This window comes from Martes martes (assembly GCF_963455335.1).
Source record: "Martes martes genome assembly, contig: SUPER_18_unloc_1, whole genome shotgun sequence".
Lineage (NCBI taxonomy): Eukaryota > Metazoa > Chordata > Mammalia > Carnivora > Mustelidae > Martes > Martes martes.
Window position 1 is genome coordinate 2573927 of NW_027666704.1, and position 21371 is coordinate 2595297.

The 21371-nt window shown below is 41.6% G+C and overlaps 1 protein-coding gene across 2 annotated transcripts in view; it reads right to left on the bottom strand.

Annotated features, from left to right (window-relative positions):
- MOSMO (modulator of smoothened) overlaps window positions 1–18683 on the bottom strand; it is a 62636-nt gene extending 43953 nt beyond the window's left edge. The window contains exon 1 of one of the 2 annotated variants that reach the window (XM_080831708.1): window positions 18381–18567. In XM_080831708.1, coding sequence (XP_080687834.1) covers window positions 18381–18486 — 106 coding nt within the window. In that variant the 5' untranslated portion in view covers window positions 18487–18567. Of the gene's footprint in view, window positions 1–18380 lie in introns of both variants that reach the window. The other variant, XM_080831707.1, reaches the window with a different exon arrangement.
- Window positions 18684–21371: the final 2688 nt, after the last annotated feature.

Below are 21371 nucleotides of genomic sequence, written 5' to 3' on the forward strand. Positions count from 1 at the left end.
AACATGCTGATATATGACTGTATACATCTGTTTAAAGTAAGATTTATTGGGGCGCCTGGGTGGCTCAGTGGGTTAAAGCCTCTGTCTTCGGCTCAGGTCATGATCCCAGGGTCCTGGGATCGAGCCCCACGTCAGGCTCTCTGCTCAGCAGGGAGCCTGCTTCCCCCTCTCTCTTTGCCTGCCTCTCTGCCTCCTTGTGATCTCTGTCAAATAAATAAATAAAATCTTTAAAAATAAATAAATAAGATTTATTAAATAAATAAGATTTATTGCTATTTTAAGAGACTTATTTAATGATTTTTTAAAATTTATATTAAACTCTGAAATTATTTTATCTTTAGGATAACGAAATATAGTCATTCACCTTATGTTTCATAATAAGCAAATGAATAGGATTTTAACAAATGTAGGCTACCTGTGATCATCAATCATGCTTTACTTTTAGAACTTTCTATCTAACTTAGTTACTGACTTCAACTAATGAGGTCAAGGTCCTGCTAAAGCCTACTCTAGGGGGGAGATCTACTCTAGGGTCACAGACCACAATCCATTACCCACTTAGCAGATGTTAGCTAGAGTAAGAAGGTTGCCAGAATGTTAATGGCTTAATATAAGCTGTCATCATTACTGAGAAATCCCCCAAAACATATTACCTTTGACATGTAGAAGAGCACTTTCATATAAACATTTGGATAGGCTGCCTAGTACTCTTTTCTCCCAGCAGAAGAAGACAGCAATCCAAGTATCAGGAGCACAGTAAGTGTGTGTGTTAAAAATGAAATGGGAGGGGCGCCTGGGTGGCTCAGTGGGTTAAGCCTCTGCCTTCAGCTCAGGTCATGGTCTCGGGGTCCTGGGATCCAGCCCCACACCCGCATCTGGTTCTCTGCTCAGCAGGGGCCTGCTTCCCTTCCTCTCACTCTGCCTGCCTCTCCGCCTACTTGAGATCTCCCTATCTCTGTCAAATAAATAAATAAAATCTTTAAAAAAAAAAATGAAATGGGAAACCAGGTCTAGCACAGTGATATATCCTAGTTTGAAAAAAAAATCAGACTGCTCTTGATGACTGTATGATAGGTAAAGAATCAATTCCATTAAACTTTATGCATCCAGTGTAATAAGAGATTAATCCATTTAGTTGCTTAACAAAACAATTGCTACTATAAATGCCTGTACTGCGGTAGATGTTTCAGATAATCTACTTTAGTTCTTAGAGCCATCTTGTAAGGTAAGAGGTATTATCCCCACTCATAGATGAGGAAACTAAATCTTACAGAGGCCAAGTAACATGCTCAAAGTCACATAGTTGGTAAATAGCAGAACCAGACCTCGAAGGGAGTTCTCATGTCAATCCCCATTCTATTTTCACTACGATTTTCTTAACAAAATAGCTGTCTAAGAATTTATCATATATACCTACTTTTATTTTAAATCAAGAGATGAGCTTCATGAGGATGAAGGGGGAACACAAACTATTTTTCCATTGGGCCAAATAAAGAATAAGCATTTTGGTAATTTTTAAGCACAAGCAAAACATCCACAGCAAAGTCTGAATCAAAAGCCAAGTTTCAATGGAAGTACTCTTCAAGGGGGCACCTGGCTGGCTCAGCTGGAGGAGCATGTGGCTCTCAACCTCGGGGTCTTGAGTCTGAGCCCCACCTTGGTTGTAGCGATTACTTAAAAATAAAATCTCAAAAAAAAAAAAAAAGAGGCACTCTTCAAGTTAAAAATATTTTGCACCAACTTATACCCTAACTGGCATATAAAATATTGTTTTTCTCCTTACTCTGCCCATTATGCCCCACCCCAACAAACAGTAACCATACCAGCTCAGACTAATGGGGCTTTCCATTGAGTAAGAAACACTGGGTCCAACCTCTTCTGTATCACCTTGTTTCTCCATGGAAGAGATCATTTACCCTTCACAAATTCCTCATCTCCCTCGTGTCCATTCCCCACCGTAACGCACCACACATAGCACATGCACTTTCATGCACCCATGCACACCTTGGTCTCCATGATATAACTCTATCTCAGACTATTCCACCTGAGGAAATCCCTTAAACATATATTTTCTGCAAATTCTCTCATCTTTTTTTATTTTATTTATTTATTTGAGAGAGAGAATGAGAGAAGGAGAGAGAGAGCCTGGGGGGGGGAGGGTCAGAGGGAGAAGCAGACTTCCTACTGAGCAGGGAGGCCATTGCGGGACTCGATCCCAGGACTCCGGGATCATGACCTGAGCCAAAGGCAGTCACTTAACCAACTGAGCCACCCAGGAGCCCTCTCTTGTCTTCTTCTGATAGGCAAAGTAAAAAATGACACAAAATATTATTGACAAACAGAATCTCAGTGAAGCACCTATAATCACAGAGAAGGAATGTCATAAGCCTTTTTTAACCTAAGTACAGCTGACACAATGTTACAGTAGTGTCAGTTGTACAACTGTGATTCAGCAAGTCTACGCATTATGCTGTGCTCACCACAAGTGTAGCTGCCATCTGCCCCCACACACCACTATTACAATACCACTGACTATAGGAATGTCATAAGTTTTAAGTCAAGTTGGCAAATTAAAGTATCAGAGAAGTAAGCTTCCTTTTCTTAGTCCTTTTTATCTTTTTAAAAATTCTATTAGCAATGCAACTGTATTGCTCTATACTTTTGTTGTTGTTATAGAAGCAAATATTTCAGTTGCAACATAGTCTTACTAGGGCTAACCTAGTAATCTAACACCTGTATTGATCCAGAGAACCAACCATTCAACCTACAGATTAACTTTCATATTATAATATATATATATTATTTATTTATTTGAGAGAGAGAGAGAGAGGGCACGCGCGTGCGTGCATGGGCTCAAGAGGTGAGGGGCACCTGGATGGCTCAGATGGTTGAGCATCTGCCTTTGGCTCAGATCATGATCCCAGCGTCCTAGGATCGAGCCCCACAACAGGCTCCTGCCTCAGCAGGGAGTCTGCTTCTCGCTCTCCCTCTTCCCCTGCTCATGTTCTCTCTGTGTGTGTGTCTCAAAGGAATAAATAAAATCCTTTAAAAATTGTTTAAAAAAGAGAGAGAGGGAGAGTGGAGACAGGGAGAGGGACAGAGAATCCTAAGCAGGCTCCACGCCCACACGCCCAGCACAGAGCCTGTTGCGGGGCTTGATCTCATGACCCTATCATGACCTGAGCAAAAATCAAGAGTCGGACTGACTCAGGTGCCCCTCATCTTAGAATTTTTTTTTTTTAATCAAAATTGGGAACGACTATATGGTAGTTGGGCCTTACTGTCAAAATGAAAACCAACAGATAAATTTTTTTAAAAGGCTACATTCTATGGATATTTAGCTACTAAACAATAATTTGATCTATTTATATAAGTATCATATTTGTAAAGACAAGGTAAGATTCAGAATGCCAAATATTACCCTGTCTTGATTCTAGTTTGTTTCTACTTGGATATTATATTCTGACTTCAAATATAACATGTCTAACCCAAACTTATCACTTTTGCCAATAAATCAGCTCACTCTCACAAGTTCCCAATTCTGTTCTCTACTCTAGGTTCAAAATCCTTTTTTTTTTTTAAGATTTTTAAAAATTTATTTGATAGAGAGAGAGTAAGCAGGCAGAATGGCAGGCAGAGGAAGAGGGAGAAGCAGCTTCCCTCTCCACCAAGCAGAGAGCCTGACACGCAGCTCAATCCTAGGACCCCATGATCATGACCTGATCCTGAATGAAGGCAGACACTTAATCAATAATCAATAATCAACTGAGCCACCTAGGCACCCCACAGACCACTTGTTAAGGGACATGGGCATAATGCCTTCAAAATTGAGAAAATTATTTGCTACTTTGTATTTTATACTAGTCAGACTATTAACCAAATATAAGGTTAGAATAAAGGAATAAAAGGAATCTGTTAAAAAGAACTCAACTGAGGAAATTTGAAGATCTAATGGGCTTTCTTCAACAATTCAAGAATCAGGCAGCATCCCCTTTAGTAAGTGGAAAAGAGCTTTCTTGGTTCAAAATCTTAATGCTTGGGTGGCTCAGAGGGTTAAAGCCTCTGCCTTCAGCTCAGGTCATGATCTCGGGGTCCTGGGATTGAGCCCCGCATTGGGCTCTCTGCTCAGCAGGGAGCCTGCTTCCTCCTCCCTCTCTGCCTGCTTGTGATCTCTGTCAAATAAATAAATAAAAATCGGGGCGCCTGGATGGCTCAGTGGGTTAAGCCTCTGCCTTCGGCTCGGGTCATGATCTCAGGGTCCTGGGATCGAGCCCCGCGTCGGGCTCTCTGCTCAGCAGGGAGCCTACTTCCCTTCCTCTCTCTCTGCCTGCCTCTCTGCCTACTTGTGATCTCTGTCAAAGAAATAAAATATTTAAAAAATAAATAAATAAATAAAAATCTTAAAAAAAAAATCTTAATGTCAAACATAACACCTCCCACTTCTTGCCACATGCAAGGTTGGACTGAGTACTACCTAAGGTACAGAGATCAATAAATCATATACTCTGTTCTTTTTTTTTTTTTTTTTTAAAGATTTTATTTATTTGACAGACAGAGATCACAAGCAGGCAGAGAGTCAGGCAGAGAGAGAGGAAGGGAAGCAGGCTCCCTGCAGAGCAGAGAGCCCGATGCGGGGCTCGATCCCAGGACCCTGGGACCATGACCTGAGCCGAAGGCAGAGGCTTTAACCCACTGAGCCACCCAGGTGCCCCCATATACTCTGTTCTTAGGGAACTTAAAAAAAATAACCTAACAGATTTCTACTAGAAAACAGGCATGACACACAAATACCATGATACACGCACGCGACCATGAAAAAAAATGTGCAAGGTATTACCAAGGGGTTGGGAAGGGGAATCACTTTGGTAGGGTCTCAAAAAGGGTTTTTTTGTTTTTGTTTTTTAAAGATTTTATTTATTTATTTGACAGACAGAGATTACAAGTAGGCAGAGAGAGAGGAAGGGAAGCAGGCTCCCCGCTGAGCAGAGTGCTCAATGCTGCGGGGCTCGATCCCAGGACCCTGGGATCATGACCTGAGCTGGAGGCAGAGGCTTTAATTCACTGAGCCACCCAGGCGCCCCTCAAAAAGGGTTTTTACAAAGATGGCAGTTGAAGATAATCAAGTCAAAAAATAGGCAGAAGACATGAGCAGATATCTCTCCAAAGATACACAAATAGCTAATAGACACATGAAAAAGTGTGCATCATCATTAGCCATCAGGGAACTTCAAATCAAAGTCACATTGAGATACCACCTTATACTAGTTAGGATGGCAAAAATTGACAAGGCAAGAAACAACAAATGTTGGAGAGGATGTGGAGAAAGGGGAACCCTCTTACACTGTTGGTGGGAATCCAAGTTGGTGCAGCCACTTTGGAAAACAGTGCAGCTACCCTATGACCCAGTGACTACGCTATTGGGTATTTACCCCAAAGATACAGATGTAGTGAAAAGAAGGGCCATATGCACCCCAATGTTCATAGCAGCGATGTCCACAATAGCCAAGCTGTGGAAAGAGCCGAGATGCCCTTCAACAGATGAATGGATAAAGAAGATGTGGTCTATGTACACAATGGAGTATTACACAGCCATCAGGAAGGACGAATACCCAACTTTTGCATCAACATGGATGGGATTGGAGGAGATTATGCTGAGTGAAATAAGTCAAGCAGAGAAAGTCAATTATCATATGGTTTCACTTACTTGTGGAGCATAAGGAATAGCATGGAGGACACTGGGATAAGGAAGGGAAAAATGGAAAATCGGAGTGCGAGACTAATCATGAGAGACTATGGGCTCTGGGAAACAGAGGGTTTTAGAAGGGAGGTGGTGGGGGAATGGGTAAGCCTGGTGATGGGTATCAAGGAAGGCACAGATTGCATGGAGCACTGGGTGTTATATGCAAACAATGAATCATGGAAAACTACGTCAAAAACTAATGATGTCCTGTATGGTGACTATGGTAACACACACACAAAGATGATAGTTGAAATATGCTTGGAAGATGGGAAGGTGTGATAAGGCAGGGACTGGGCAGAGTGAGAGGATACTGCAAATAGGTAACATAAGCAAAGTCTAGAGATAAGAATAGGGATTGTATTTAGGAAATAGAAAATAATACAGAAGAGCTAGAATGTAGATCCATGCAGGGAAAAAAGTAGGATCTCTGGTTGGAAAGGTAAGCTAAAGCCATATTGTGAAGATACTCGAATGCCCTTATGCCGTGGAAGATGAAAAGTCACTGAAGGTTTCTGGTACAAAAACATGAAGTGCTTCATAGCCAGGACTCAGGAGCTAGACTTCCTGGGTTCAAATCTCAGCTCTTCCAGTTATCAGCTGTGTGACCCTAGGCAAGTTATATAACTTCTCTGTATCTCTGTGGAGGCCAATAACAGCATCTATTATAAGGATATTGCAAAGGCTAAATTAGTAAATACATGTAAAGTACCTAGAAATTATCTGTCATAAAGTAAATGCTATATAAGCATTTGTGATGATAATAATATTATAATAATATCTATCCTTTAGAAAGAAGAATTTAGCAGCAATGTTTGGAAATGGACTGGAATGGAAATTTCAGTATGCCATTTTACCTTCAAGGACAAGCAATGCCCAAACCTTCATAATTATTTAAATATTCATTTTACATATATATATATGAATATATATATTCATTATTAAGTGTATCATCTGTTAAGCTCAAACGTCATCTCCTCCTTGAACACCTGGGCAGAAAGTAGTTTCATCACATATTTGATACATTTCTTTCTTTTTTTTTTTTTTAAAGACTTTATTTATTTACTTGACAGACAGAGATCACAAGTAGGCAGAGAGGCAGGCAGAGAGAGGAGGAAGCAGACTCCCTGCTGAGCAGAGAGCCCAATGCAGGGCTCGATTCCAGGACCCTGGGATCATGACCTGAGCCGAAGGCAGAGGCTTTAACCCACTGAGCCACCCAGGTGCCCCTTGACACATTTCTTATGTATATAAGTTTATCTTCCCAAATAGAGTGTAGGTTTCTTGAGGGTAAAATACTTTTTCATTTGCATAAATGCAAACTCTCAGAATGTTTAATACAGTTCTTTACAGACCACACATACTTCAATAAGCACTGATTGTGACGCTGTCTGGAATAAAATCCAGTGGTACTCATAGAATATTAAAGATTTTATTTAAATGAATGGTACTTTTAAAATGAAATGGTTATAGATGAAATGGTCTTAGAGATCTTTGTCTTTAAGTTAGTGGTCTGGTCATCAGAACTAACTTGAACATGGTCTTTTTTTTTTAATCTTCTATTATTATAGCTGAAAGTAGATCCAGTGATGTTCCAGGTGAGTAACTCACTGTGCATACACCAGAAACGGGGAGACCTGGTGTGATTTTGCTCTCCTACTTCTTTACTTGACCCAACCGACTACATTTATCTTTACTCCTGTTTAATCTCTAATGATAGCAGTATACAGTCCCTGGTTGAACAGATCTATATTAAAAGTCAACAGCTGCTTTTTGCTCAATATATACAACAGCCAAGTGTCAAAATGCCAAATGTGAACTTTTATTTATAGCAAAGCTAGTGTAAACAGACATATAAAAAAGTGCAGTCTTTTCCTCCTAATTAAAAAAAAAAATAGAGCAGTAGTTCAAAGAAATGTCACTTTGCTTTGAAACGGGAATCATACATTGAAACATCATGTAAGTAAGTTACACATTTTTGGTATATACTCATAAATACATGTATCATTGACAGCAACACCTCAAATCCACACGCTTCTCTATTTTGTCAACTCTAAAGCAATAAATCCCAAACGAACATCACATTCTACTTGCTCATGGAATATTTGGTAAGGATTCTCCTCCCTGTAATTTACAGCTAATGAGAGAATACTTGGCAAAGTTTGCATAGGCATATTAATTGAAGGGTGACTTTGATCCAGATACTTATTTTTAGGAACCATGATATTCAAAGATTCTTAGGTTCTTTCATGGCTATTGTTTAACCTCTCTAGGACTTCAATAATAGCTTTGCTAAATATTACTTTTTCATCAGTCTGCAACAAAGAATGAAATAATATAGCCACGGTATCTAATCTGTTGTGATCAACTGGATCAGGTGTTGCAAGTATTGAACTTTTTAGCAGCCAGCTGCTAGCTGGGCAGAGAATTAGAGAAAGCACTTGGGAAAAATTGTGTAGCTCCAAAGCTTGAAAATAAAACATTCTGACTACCAAAAAGATATGATGTCATGTTTACAAAAATCATCATAGACACGTAAAGCTATAAATATGAAATTTTTACCTAGACACTGTCATTGTTATCACTGTACAGCCTAGTCTCCTGGGTTATTTAGGGGATATAAAAGAAGGTCACCATGTAAATAATTATTCATTCAAGTTGTATGATTAAGCTCTTATTTGCAATCCAACAATAACAATTTCTTAAACAGCAATACTTCATTATGTGACCAAATTTCCCCTATAAGATTATGTAATATGGCCCAACTGCTTAAATATGCATTAAAATGAAGTACAGAAAAAAACCCCAAAATTCACAGTTGCATTACAGAAGCTAAAGACAACTAGAAGAAATTTTATTCCACAGACAAAAGCTAAATTTTCAGTTATACTATTTGCCAGGTCTCTATAAAGAAACGACGATCTCATATATTCCAAATGTATTTTTAGCCTTTGATGTGAGACTAACTGACTCTTGATACTCAACTATCAAGTTCACAGATCACTAGCTCTTAGGTAAATTCCTTTAAAAATAACTTCTGGGGGTACCTGTGTGGCTCAGTCAGTTAAGCGTATGACTCTTGGTTTCAGCTCAGGTGACGATCAAGCCCCACGTCAGGCTCCGTGCTCAGCACAGAGTCCACCTGAGATTCTTTCCCTCTCCCTCTCCCAGCCTGCACCCATGCACTCTCTCTCTCTCTCAAATAAATAAATAAACAAAAACTTTAAAACAAAACAAAACAACTTCTGAACTAAAGGATTTTCACAATGCACTGCAGTTCTTACTCTTTAACCTATAGGAGAACACAAAGTTGAGAGTCTGAACCTGCAAACAGTTGGAAGGGCTGAAAAAAGTATTAACCAAGTCTGAATGATGCAATTTTTACCAATTAAAAAAACTCAACTACAACATGTCTAAAATTAATTAGACAGCTAGTAAATAGCAGGACTGGCATCTGACTACATGCTGGTTTTGGTATGATTCCAAAACCCGTGTGCCCTTTCTTTGACGCTAGGCTGTCTTTCATTTAGAAAACCTCTTCAATCTGTTCTAGAGACACATAAACCCAATGCAGGCCTTGGCTTTGGTACTTATATGTGTCCCATCAAGTTGATATTACCACTACAAAGGACTTTGCAGTCTTTCCTGGATTGGACTCTGCTGGGTTTTAGTTATACTCAAATAGACACACCATGTTGCCTTAAGTCTCTTTTTAGAACAAAGCAAGCTGTAAGTAAGCAAGACAGGCAATAAAAAGGGAAATATTTAAAAATTAAAATGTTTTGACCTTTTACATAATAATGATGACCAACACTGGAGCATTTGGTATGTACCAGACCATGTGCTAATTCCTTATATGCCACGGTTTATTTCCTCACAACCATCCTTTGAAATAAATACATTGTCTCCATTATATAGCTGAGAAATCAAATTACATGCCCCAAAATAAGTAAAATCTTTAAAAAAAAAATTACATGCCCCAAATCATAACATTTATAAAATGGGAATCCAAGAATCATATCTAGATATGGCTGCCTCTAAATCCTGGGGGACCATTTTAATTTTACTCTGTTGCAACTCCAGTACAAACCTAATATTTATCAGAAAAGGGGTTAAACAACACTGCTGTAGGTCATACCCCGCTGAACAGCAGAGGGCTGACGTACGAGACTACATTATGCCAGTTTTGAAAGCTTTGTCTTGAACAGCCAAGTGACAGAATTTAAGAAGTCTGGTCTGTCTAATAAATGCAATGGCATCATCACTCTGTCATTTCTTTTTCGAAATTTCCTGCCTTTTGGTGATTTCCATTTACTCATGGCTTCTGTCCATATTCTTGGTCCCAAATTCCCCTTCTTCAAAACTTTTAGGCCTATTAGCTTATATTCTTCCTCCTGAAGTGCCAACATCCCTATTGGTAATAGTAAAAAGAGAGGACTTCTGAAACCAAGGTTGTAAAGGAAATAAATGCTTTGTTCAGGAAATCTAATCTCATATTGGAAAATCTGGCCTACACTGTGAAATTTACAGCATCATAAATGATTTCAAGCTTCAAGTATGTCCTGTGAACACTATAAAAAAGACTGGTCTTTGAATTTTTACTCAAAGTTCTTATTATTTGCCAAGTATTATTTACAGTGGTAATGCCACTTTTTAAAAAAACAAATAAAAGAAAGTACCACTTGGCCGATTTTAAGCAAGTTTTATTCTTTGAAATATAAGAAATGTACTGGCCCAAATGTTCAACTGATGAATGGATAAATTAATTTGGCCATAAAAAGAAATGAAGTACTAATGTTTACTATAATATGGAATTGAGCCTTGAAAACATGCTAAGTGAAAAACCAATCATAAAAGACCACATATTGTATGATTCCATTTATATATAATGTCCAGAATAGGCAAATCCTTAGAGACAGAAAGACTGGCGGTTGCCTAAGAACAGAAAGTTGAAGGGTGATGGTTAAGGGATGGGGGTTTCTTTCGAGGGTACTAAAAATGTTCTAAAATTGATTGTAGTGATGGCATCAGGGAAATACAAATCAAAACCACAATGAGATACCACCTCACACCAGTCAGAATTGGCTAAAATTAACAAGTCAGGAAACGACAGATGTCGGTGAGAATGCGGAGAAAGGGGAACCCTCCTACACTGTTGGTGGGAATGCAAGCTGGTGCAGCCACTCTGGAAAACAGCATGGAGGTTCCTCAAAAAGTTGAAAATAGAGCTACCCTACGACCCAGCAATCGCACTACTGGGTATTTACCCCAAAGATACAAATGTAGTGATCCGAAAGGGCATGTGCACCCGAATGTTTATAGCAGCAATGTTCACAACAGCCAAGCTATGGAAAGAACCTAGATGTACACCGATGGATGAATGGATAAAGAAGATGTGATACACACACACACACACACACACACACACACACACACACACACACAATGGAATACTATGCAGCCATCAAAAGAAATGAAATCTTGCCGTTTGCAACAACGTGAATGGAACTAGAAGGTATTATGCTGAGCGAAATAAGTCAATAGAGAAAGACAATTATCATAAGATCTCTCTGATATGAGGAATTTGAAAGGCAGGGGAAGGAAAAAATGAAACAAGATGGGATCAGGAGGGAGACAAACCATAAGAGCCTCTTAATCTCACAAAACAAACTGAGGGTTGCTGGGGAATGGGAGTGTAGGGAGAGGGTGGCTGGGTGATGGACACTGGAGAGGGTATGTATTATGGTGAGTGCTGTGAAATGTGTAAGCCTGATGACTCACAGACCTGTACCCCTGGGGCAAATAATACATATGTTAATAAAAATAATTTTAAAAAATTGATTATACTGATGGTGGCACAACTTTATGAATATGCTAAAAGCCACTACATGCACACTTGAAATGGGTGAATTTTATGGTTGGTGGACTTATATTTCAATAAAGCTGTTTTTTAAAAAGCCATTTACTGGAAAAAGACTCAAAAGACCATTGGAGAAATTCTGTGAATGCTTCTTAAATTAAAGGCGAATACAATCGCAAGATTTTTGCCCTCTTAGTTAGAATCAAATTCTGTCCTTCACTAAAAGTCATGTCCAAAGTGATTAACAAAATGAAGTTCTGGACAGACCGCTGTTTGTTTAAACTGATGTTACAGAGCTCCTTCATGGTAAAACACTTCTGTGATCACTGAAGTTGTTACCACTCAGGGGAAAGCACTATTTAATAATTTTCTAGTATTTAATAAACAGGTCTGTTTGAATGGCTTGTAATTTTAATGTTCTAAACCAAGGACCCCAATTTGTAGGCCAGATCCACTTGTAGATCTTAAATGACAGATATCAAGCACCCAGTCCCCTATCTGAGGTTTACCAGGATTTCCTGTGGAGAAGATAGTGGGCAGCACAACAGGAAAATGACTCCCTCTTCAAGTCTTTCACTGGCACCTGCCAGTTTTTATACTTGGGCAGAAAGAAATTTCTTCACCCCACCCCCAAAAAAGGTCAGCCATCTCCTAGATTTCAAATGGCCTTCTCCCCCATGGGGGATGGGGTGAGGCAGGGGCTGTAGCATAATGCCCTTAGCTTATTTGTGTCCCCTCACTTAAACCTTCCCATGTCAAAGGAATGACTTCATTGACTAGCAGTTTAGTAGGAGAAAAAACTGGGCATATGTGTGGTCCAACTTTTTGCTTTTGGGAGCAATTTGCCCATAGATAGTACTCATTTTCTCTCTTCTTTCATGCTGGAAGCCTTATAGGGCAGGTGTCTCCATTCTGCCTGGGAATGGATGATTAATCTGTTCAATTTTGATACCCACTAAGAGGACCATGCCTGTCCACAGATAACAGCCACATTCTCCAATATCCTTTTAATCAGAAATAAAATAAAATTTTGGATTCTATTCTTTTTCCCCCTCAGTTCAGAATATAAGCAGGAAAGACTGTGTCTGTTATTGTGACTCCTTAAACACTCTAACATCCAATCTAAACAATTTAAAAAAGTAAGAATGAAAATCTTTTCAGGAATAAATATACTAACTACCACACAATACAAAGTGAATGTGATAACCAACTGTATAGAGGGAAATATGATCAGACTCAAAAGAGGAGTTCCTTAATGTACTGGAAGAGACTTTTGGAAAACATCTGGAACTCTCTGTTAAGAACACGAAACTATGAAAGATGATAGTTGGGCATGGGATGGCATAACTCTAAATGGTCACTAAAATCCTTGGTGTAGAGGAATGATGGCTCAATAAAGGGATCTCTAGATCATTTTTATTTATCAGAAGCAGCATTGCTGAGTTGCTGACTTTCTTAGAATTAACTCGATGAAACTAAAAAACTTTTTCCCCCAACAAAAATATGTCTCTTTAGGGATGAGAAAACAGTTGACAGTGAGGTTAAGGAACTTGTACAAAGCCAAGGACACCACTTTAAGACTAAAACCCAAATCTCCTTCTTCCCCTCTTCTGAAAATCTGGCAAGAACTTCAGCCACTTGAATTTTGACCTCAGGCCTCAACTCAGTAAATAGTATCACCAAACACCTGGTCACTCCGGCCAAAACCTTAGGAGTCAGTCATTCCTGAGGCCTCTCTTTGTTTCACCCCCACCATCATTGTCAGTTAGCCATTTTCCTTGCCTACAAAATAGCCAAACCTGTACAATTTTCTCCATTTTAACTATTCTCATCCTAGCCAAAGCTACATTTCTCTCTTCTAGAGTACTCTGCCTGTTAACTGGTATCCCTGCTTTCAATCTTGCCCCTCCATTAAGTAAATAAAAGGTGTGCATAAGCAAGATATCGGCAATATTTCAATGAAGAGTTTACCTGAAGGGAGTCTGCAACACTGAAACTCAAATCTCATGTGCAAAGCACTGACATGTGGGAAAAGATGTGGAAATGACTGTTCTACATCGGCAAAATATAAAAAGCCTAAGAAATCAAGTCAAGTCATGGATGTTAGGTTGCTCCAAAAACTATAATGCACTATATAAAATGAAAGATATTGTTACTGATGTTGAATTCCAGTAACCAGAAGAAATTTGACCCAACACAGCAGAATTATGCAATTTTTGCCCTTATATTCACCTGACATTCAGTATTTTTTTTTTTACTATAGGAACCACTAAGGGTCCTTCTAAAGTGCTTCCCTGTGTACTCTCCTCATACATACAATATCTACTTCTGTTTCATTACATCTTCAAAAGTTTGTGCATAACCTACAAGCTACCAGAGCAAGCCCAGGAAATGTTACCACAGAGATGAAAATAAAATGAATGTACTTTCTCTGTATTTGCACCAATGCAATAAAATCTAACTAAAAATTCTGCCAGTATGAAGCATGGTCCACAACCTTATGATAATACAGTTTATTAGCCAGGATATTAGGAAGTTAACCTATTTCGTTTTTTGTTTGTGGAGATTTTATTTCGTTCTTTTATAGTTTGCATAGAAACTGAAGAGTAGAGAAACTAGAATATGGTGATGAAAGACTAAATGAAGAACAGTGATAGAAGTGATACAGAAGGTCCAATGCCAAGAGGAAGATTAATCTGACTTTTGCTAAGCCTGGCCATATTATTCTTGATGTTTCCTCATTACCAAGAACATCTATTAAAGAAAATATGTCAGTTCTCACAGTAAAAAAACTGGAAGCTTTAATTTCAAAACTGGGATATGTTATCATACCACAACAGCAATACAACAATATCTAACATTTAATGAGCACTTACTATATGTCAGGTACCGTTCTAAATGTTTTACGTGGATGAACTCAATCATAACAATTCAATCAGGTGGGTACTATTAATATTCCTATTTTATAGAGGAAGAACTGTAAAGAGAGAGTCTAAGTAACTTGCTCCAAATCAAAGAGCTAATAAGTGATGAAGTTTGGATTTGAATCCTGAAACTTTCCATACTAGTTCACTGCAGTGGTTTTCAAATTACATCTGCAGAACCTTTCAGCTCTGGTATTCAATTTTCAAAATATATTTTGCCCACTTTAAGAACTGCACTAAAGGGGCACCTGGGTGGCTCAGTGGGTTAAAGCCTCTGCCTTCAGCTCAGGTCAAGATCTCAGGGTCCTGGAATCGAGTCCCACATTGGGCTCTCTGCTCAGCGGGGAGCCTGCTTCCCTCTCTCTCTCTGCCTGCCTCTCTGCCTACTTGTGATCTCTCTGTGTCAAATAAATAAATAAAATCTTTAAAAAAGAATAAATAAAAACTGCACTAAAAACATCACCATCAAAATATGCTGTATTTCATGCACTGAAGGGAACCAACACTTGACTTTTTGCTGCTAGGCTGTCACTTCTGTGGCGATCTTGGAATAAAGCGAGTCCTGTCACCTCTGCCATCTTATCTGAACTTCCTGTAAATGTTTCATTGATTTGGAAGGTGTAATTCTGTCCAGGTTTTTGTTTTTTTTTTTTTTAAACTCAAGACTAGATCTTTCTACTCAGATAAAAGTGTACATTGAGCATACAAATGCTGTACCAGGCAAAGTTCAGGTGCATCTTATCACAGCACAAGTCAATAAAGGAACATCCCATTTAATTTTGGGGGCTGACTGACATATTTAAGGTAAGAAATATAGGTTAGATATGATTTTGAAAAATTTCCTACTACCTCCTATTATTCCTCTTCCATGTTACAGAATATTTAACTGAAGGGTTTCCTAAGACAGTGAAGGAAACTGTTAAGGAAAAAAACCTACCTCCTCCACCCATTTTAGCCACACATCCCCTCTGTCACTCTGGACCTTGTGTCCAAAATCCCCTGTCCTTCCATTTTATCAATCACTCCCAGTCAGGTCTTCAATTCTATTGGGTCCACTATTCCACTGACCATGTACCATCTGCTATTCACTGACTAATACATCAGCTTTTTTCCTTTATTCACTTTTACTTTTTATCCAGCTGAGAATCCATGAGCCATCATTATGACATTTTGACCAATGCGTTAAACATCTTTGCTCCTCTGTCATTCTGTTGCATTTTGTTAGCAAACCCCAAACACAAATGAAACCTTCTACTAGCCTTCACCATGCGCTGGTATCAAAGCAGCTGAGCACTACCAGAGAAGGTCAATAAGGCAGATGGCTTATCACATTATATGTTCTTGACCACTGACTTCAATGAGGTTTCCATGCTGCTAGACAACCCTCCTGTATCACCGGTTGGCATGCCTTCTCTCCAACTATTTACTTATTTCAAACACATTCTACTTCTTTCAAGCCATGAACTTCTGTCCCTCCCATCTCTGCAGCAATTCACAGCTGAAGACTTTGTCTACTGATATGAAGGAGTTATTCCTGTCCTGCACAGTTGAAAACCCATGCATAATTTGTGACTCCCCCCAAAACTTAACTACTAATAGCCTGTTGACTAGAAGCCTTGCCAATAACATAAATAGCTGATTAACACATGTTTTGTAGGCTATATGTATTATACATTGTATTCTTAGACTAAAGCAACTAGAGTAAAGAAAATGTTAAGATAATCATAAGAGAAAATACATTTCCAGTACTGTATTTATTTTTTCTTATCAAATAAGATTTGATTTCTTCTTACAGTGATTTCTTCTTATCAAAGAAAATCCATGTGTAAGTGGACTAGCGGAGTTCAAACCCATGTTCAAGGATCAACTATGTATCTTTCCCATGGACATTTACTTTGGGATTCACCTACAAGCACTTCACAAAAAGCATCTTCTCTGTTAGAACAGTGAAACCTCTTCACCCCTAAGTATATAAGGTCCCAAAGTAAGTCTCATGAAAGAAGTCATTGCACATATAATTAAGATAAAAACAACAGGCCATGAAGTGGATGTCACACATATAATTGCAGAAACTAGTAGTTGACATTGTCAACATTTTCAGAAACAGCCCATAGTTTCTTCAAATTCCAAACCATCCTGAACATTTTCTTATTCACCTTACAAATTTTAAAAAACAGACAGAATTGACATATAGCATTGTGTAATTAGGCATACAAAGTATATGCTTAAATGTATTTGATACATTTATATATTGCAATATATAACAGTAGCATTAGCTAACAGCTCAATCACATCAAAATAATCATACATGTTTTACAATTAAAAGCTCTGCTAAAACTTGTAAAGGCAAGACAAGGAGAATTTTTTAGTGTTATTTTAATAAGCCGTAAATGTGACAGCATGATTTTGTGTTACTAGATCTAGATGGAGGAGAGAAGGGAGGGAGGAGGGAGCAACAAATGTCCCAGCTACAGCTTTTTTTAAGAGCTAAATATACTGCAGGATAAATACAGAACCATAAGTAATACTTAAGAAGTAACTTTGACAGCACAGTGATACATTTTTATAACAAATTATTCACGGAGGGAGTCTGACATTCCCAACCCCCAATATTCCCTTCACCTGCACTGAACAAGCAGTTAAAAAACAAGCTCATTCCTTCATTCTGATCAGCTCTCCTGACAGCTGTGACATTAATTAGAGGTTTGGTCTCACAGGTCTGAGTGAGTGTGTGTGTGTGTGTGTGAGACAGAGAGAGAGAGAGAGAGAGAGAGAGAGAGAGAGAAAGTGAGCGTGTGTGCGCGCAGATGAGGTGGTCCAAGATGAGAAAAATCCTGCAAGGGCATTCACCTGGGATACCCTTCAGAAGGATGCCTACTTCTCTCCTGAGGGCACCACCTCTTCTCTGCTGCCTACGGCTCCGTGGTGTTACAGCAGCCACTGCTACTGCTGCTGGGCTGCCTGAAACTCTAATGTGTTATTTAATTTTGTAACTACTATTAAGATCTCTAAAGCATTTTGTGATGCGCTGGAATGAAAGATGCTCCATAAAACGAAGTTTATTATTAGTATTATTATAGCTCCCGGGCCTAAAATAAAGCAAAATTATAATCACACAGACTTCAAAGGGAAAATCGGAAGCCACATGCGTCTTAAACACTGCCAAGCGGGCAGGGGGCAGACTAGGGCGCGGGGAGGGAGACCCCCCGCCCTCGCCGAGCACGCCAGCTCCCCCAGCACCATTAACCCTGTCTGGTCGGGCCACCAGGAGCCCGGCCGCAGCTCCCTCCCGGGCCGGGGTCGGGACCTGACTCCTCACGCAGCTCTCTGGGGGTACTCGCTCTGCCCCACAGGCTGCCTCCTTCCCGGCCCCAGCTCCGGCTCTCCGCCTAGTTTCTAATTCCTTCACAGGCACCTCCGTTTTCTCCAAATCGGTTTCTTCCCGTCTCCCACCCGGACTTTCGCCCCCCACCCCACTCCCCCAAACCAGGACAAAGCTCGTTCCCCCGCGGTCCCTCAGGTCCGGTGACTGTCTCCCCACCACCCCCCTTCCCTGTCCGGGACCCGCCAGCCCAGCCTAGGTCTCGTCGCCCCTCCGCCACTTTTCGCTCAGCCTGGGGCGCCGCTCCCCTCAGCCCGAGGGTCCCGCTCGCGACCGCGCGTCGTCTTCCCCATCCGCTCTCCCCCCTCGGCCCCCGGGGCTCCCGGTCCCGCAGCCCCAGACGCCTCTCGCCCCCGCCCTCCTCAGGCCAGCCCCCGCCTCCACCCTCCAGCCCCGTTTTCCTCTCAGCCGGGTCTCCCCTCCGCTCCCCGCCCTCAGCCAATCCCCCGCCCGGCCCCCCGCGCGCCCGCCGCTCACCCGCGGACTCCCCGGTGTTGATCCAGTCCGGGTTGGCGATGCTGGCGATGGCGAAGATATCGGCGGCCAGAAAGAGACATCCTGAGATGATGGTCAGTTTATCCATCTCCCCGCCCCGCTCCCCCCACCCCCCGAGCCCCGGGCAGGCCGCGGCCTCACGCCTCCCGCCCCATGAGCCGCCGCCGGGGCCCGGAGTCCCCGCGCCGCCGCCTCGCGCCCCCTCGGCCCCCGCGCGCCACTCGCGCCCTCCGCGCGCCCGGGACCAGTAGCCGCGGTGCGGCCCGCACAGCCGGAACCGCCGCCCGCCCCGGAACTGCTCTACTCGCCCGCCCCTCACCCGGAAGCGAAAGCGCGGCGCCGGCGAGGCCGAGCCAGCTGCCGGGCCGCGGCGACCCTGCCCGGTCTTCCAGGCTCTGCCGCCCGCCTCGCAGCCCAGGCCCGCAGCCCCGGCCCTCCCGACAGCCCCAGGCCCCGCTGCGCTCCGCCGGCCTGTCTTCGGCCACCCTCCTCGCTGCCTTGGAGCGGAACCGGCACCCGGCCGGGGCCCTAACCCCGCACCTCTTCCGGCAGGCCACGCCGCCTTTTGGCTTTCTTGCCAATAATAATCTCGTTGTCGTTGTTGAATGACTGTTTCGTGACAAAATGCCCCTCAGCCTTTAGGCTTTCATAAGGGAGACCGGATTGGTAGGTGGGGGACTCTGCCAAGTGACTCGGGCCCCCCTACAGCCCTTGTCACCTTGTGTTAGCATTGCCCCCTCCGCGTCGGTCAGCTCCAGGGCTGCCCCTTTAGGAGATAACTGTCGACACCTAGTGGGGGTATTGGACTGGACATACGAGACAAAGTTCCCACTCTCCGGAAGCTTACTTCCTGGTGGGGAAGAGACAAACACGTTAAAATTTTATCTTTAAAGTAAAGATCATTTCAGGTGTCGCTTTATGTATTAAATGGGGGAATCGGTCTGATGGCGGGGTTGGGGGGGGGGGGAGGCGGCGGAGGCCTGTGGTGATACTCGGGATGGTCAGGGAAGGTTCACTGACATCAAGATCATAAAGACCTGACCTGTGAGGATTTGGGCAAGGCTCCTCCAGACCGAGGGAAAAGCGAGTGCGAAGAGGGTTAGGGGAAGGGACAGGGAAGAGGTTGGCTTGTTCAAGGAACTGTGGCATAGCCTGTTTGGCTGCAGGGTAGTATGAAAAGAGAGAGATAGGCGGGGGCCAGAGGTAGAGCTTCGGGAACCATGGTAAAAAGTCTGGATTTGGTTCTAAGTGGAAGGGAAAGGCACAGGAGGTTTTCAGCAGGAGACTGACATGGTCTTATTTAATCTGTAAAGATAGCATAGTGGGGGGCGGTGGGGGGGGAAGGGGCAAGATTGAAAGCAAGGATACCAGTTAACAGGCAGAGTACTCTAGGAGAGAGAAATGTAGCTTTGGCTAGGATGAGAATAGTGAAAATGGAGAAAATTGTACAGGTTTGGCTATTTTGTAGTCAAGGAAAATGGCTAACTGACAATGGTGGAGGGGTTGAAACAAAGAGAGACCTCAGGAATGACTGACTCCTAAGGTTTTGGCCTGAGTGACCAGGTGTTTGGTGATATTATTTACTGAGTTGAGGCCTGAGGAGACACTTTGTTTGGATGGATAAAAGCAAGAAAAAAACAAGACTTTGGCATAATTTGTTATGATCAAATACAGATGATCTCTCCATCTACAATTTTGCTGTCTAGTGGAGGTTTCTTTTTCTTTCATGACTCATGGACCAGATCACCATTAACCCTAACTTTGGATCCAGCTTGCTCTTTCCTGGATAGTCCCCCATGCAGCAAACAGGATATGGGACACTCATTTTCTCCTTAAATGCCACATAGGTCATCTCTAGAAAAACCTGGAAGAGTGACATCTGTCTCTATTTTTGGAATGCCTACATGTTCACAAAACTCAGCAAGTTTCAAATTCCACTAAATCCAACAGCCTTGCAGAAACTCACCGAGAGTTATCAGTGTCACCACATAGACTGGGTAAGGAGGGATTTGATTGCTAGTCTATAGACTTTCCTGTCCAAACATTGGTCTCCTGGGGCAGGGGGCGGGAGGAGGATTTAAAAAATATATATTATAGCATTTAGTTTTCTCCTGCTGCAGAAATTGGTGGAGGCTGACTGATACATTCCAGGGATTCAGATATGCACGTCACATTACTGTAGGAGGGCTTCACTTTTTATTTTAAGTACTAGAGTTTGATGCAGTCATATTCTTGGCTTCTTATCCAGAGTCTTTGTTGCCCAGTAATCGTACGTGGGGCACCTGGGTGGCTGAGTCGGTTAAACGTCTGACTCTTGGTTTTGGCTAAGATCATGATCACAGGGTCCAGAGATTGAGCCCCGCATGGGGCCCGTGTTGGGTGTGGAATCTGCTTAAGATTCTCTCTCTCCTTTTCCCTCTGCCCCTCCACCCCCTCTAAAATAAAATAAATACATAAATAATACATGTATAAATTTCTCCTTCTACCAGGGCAGTACTTCCCAGTCCCCCCTATCTCTGCCCCTCCACAAAAGTTTCTGAAGCTAAGATTAAAGGATAAAAACAAGCAGTATGATGGTAACTAGACTTACCATGGTGATCATTTCATCATGTATACGAATGTCGAATCACTACTCTACACCCAAAACTAATATATGTCAACTATGCTTAAATTTATAGAAAAAAAATAGTGTGAAGTTAAAAAAAAATTGAGAATTTTTTTTTTTTTTACCAGTTTAATGGTGATACGTCACTTTAGACAACAGTCATCTATCCCATTCATTCTTACCAACCAGCATGGTGGGGGCAGGGAGGAGCGGACAAGGACCAAATACTCTGTTTACATATTTCCTGTTAATCCTGTTTTTAGCCCCACATCTCATTCTTGACTTCCAGTGTATCTGGTGTTTCACAGTCCCAAGCCTCTCTGAGATCTACGGGATAGATCAGTTCCTTTCTCCTCCATATCCCAGTT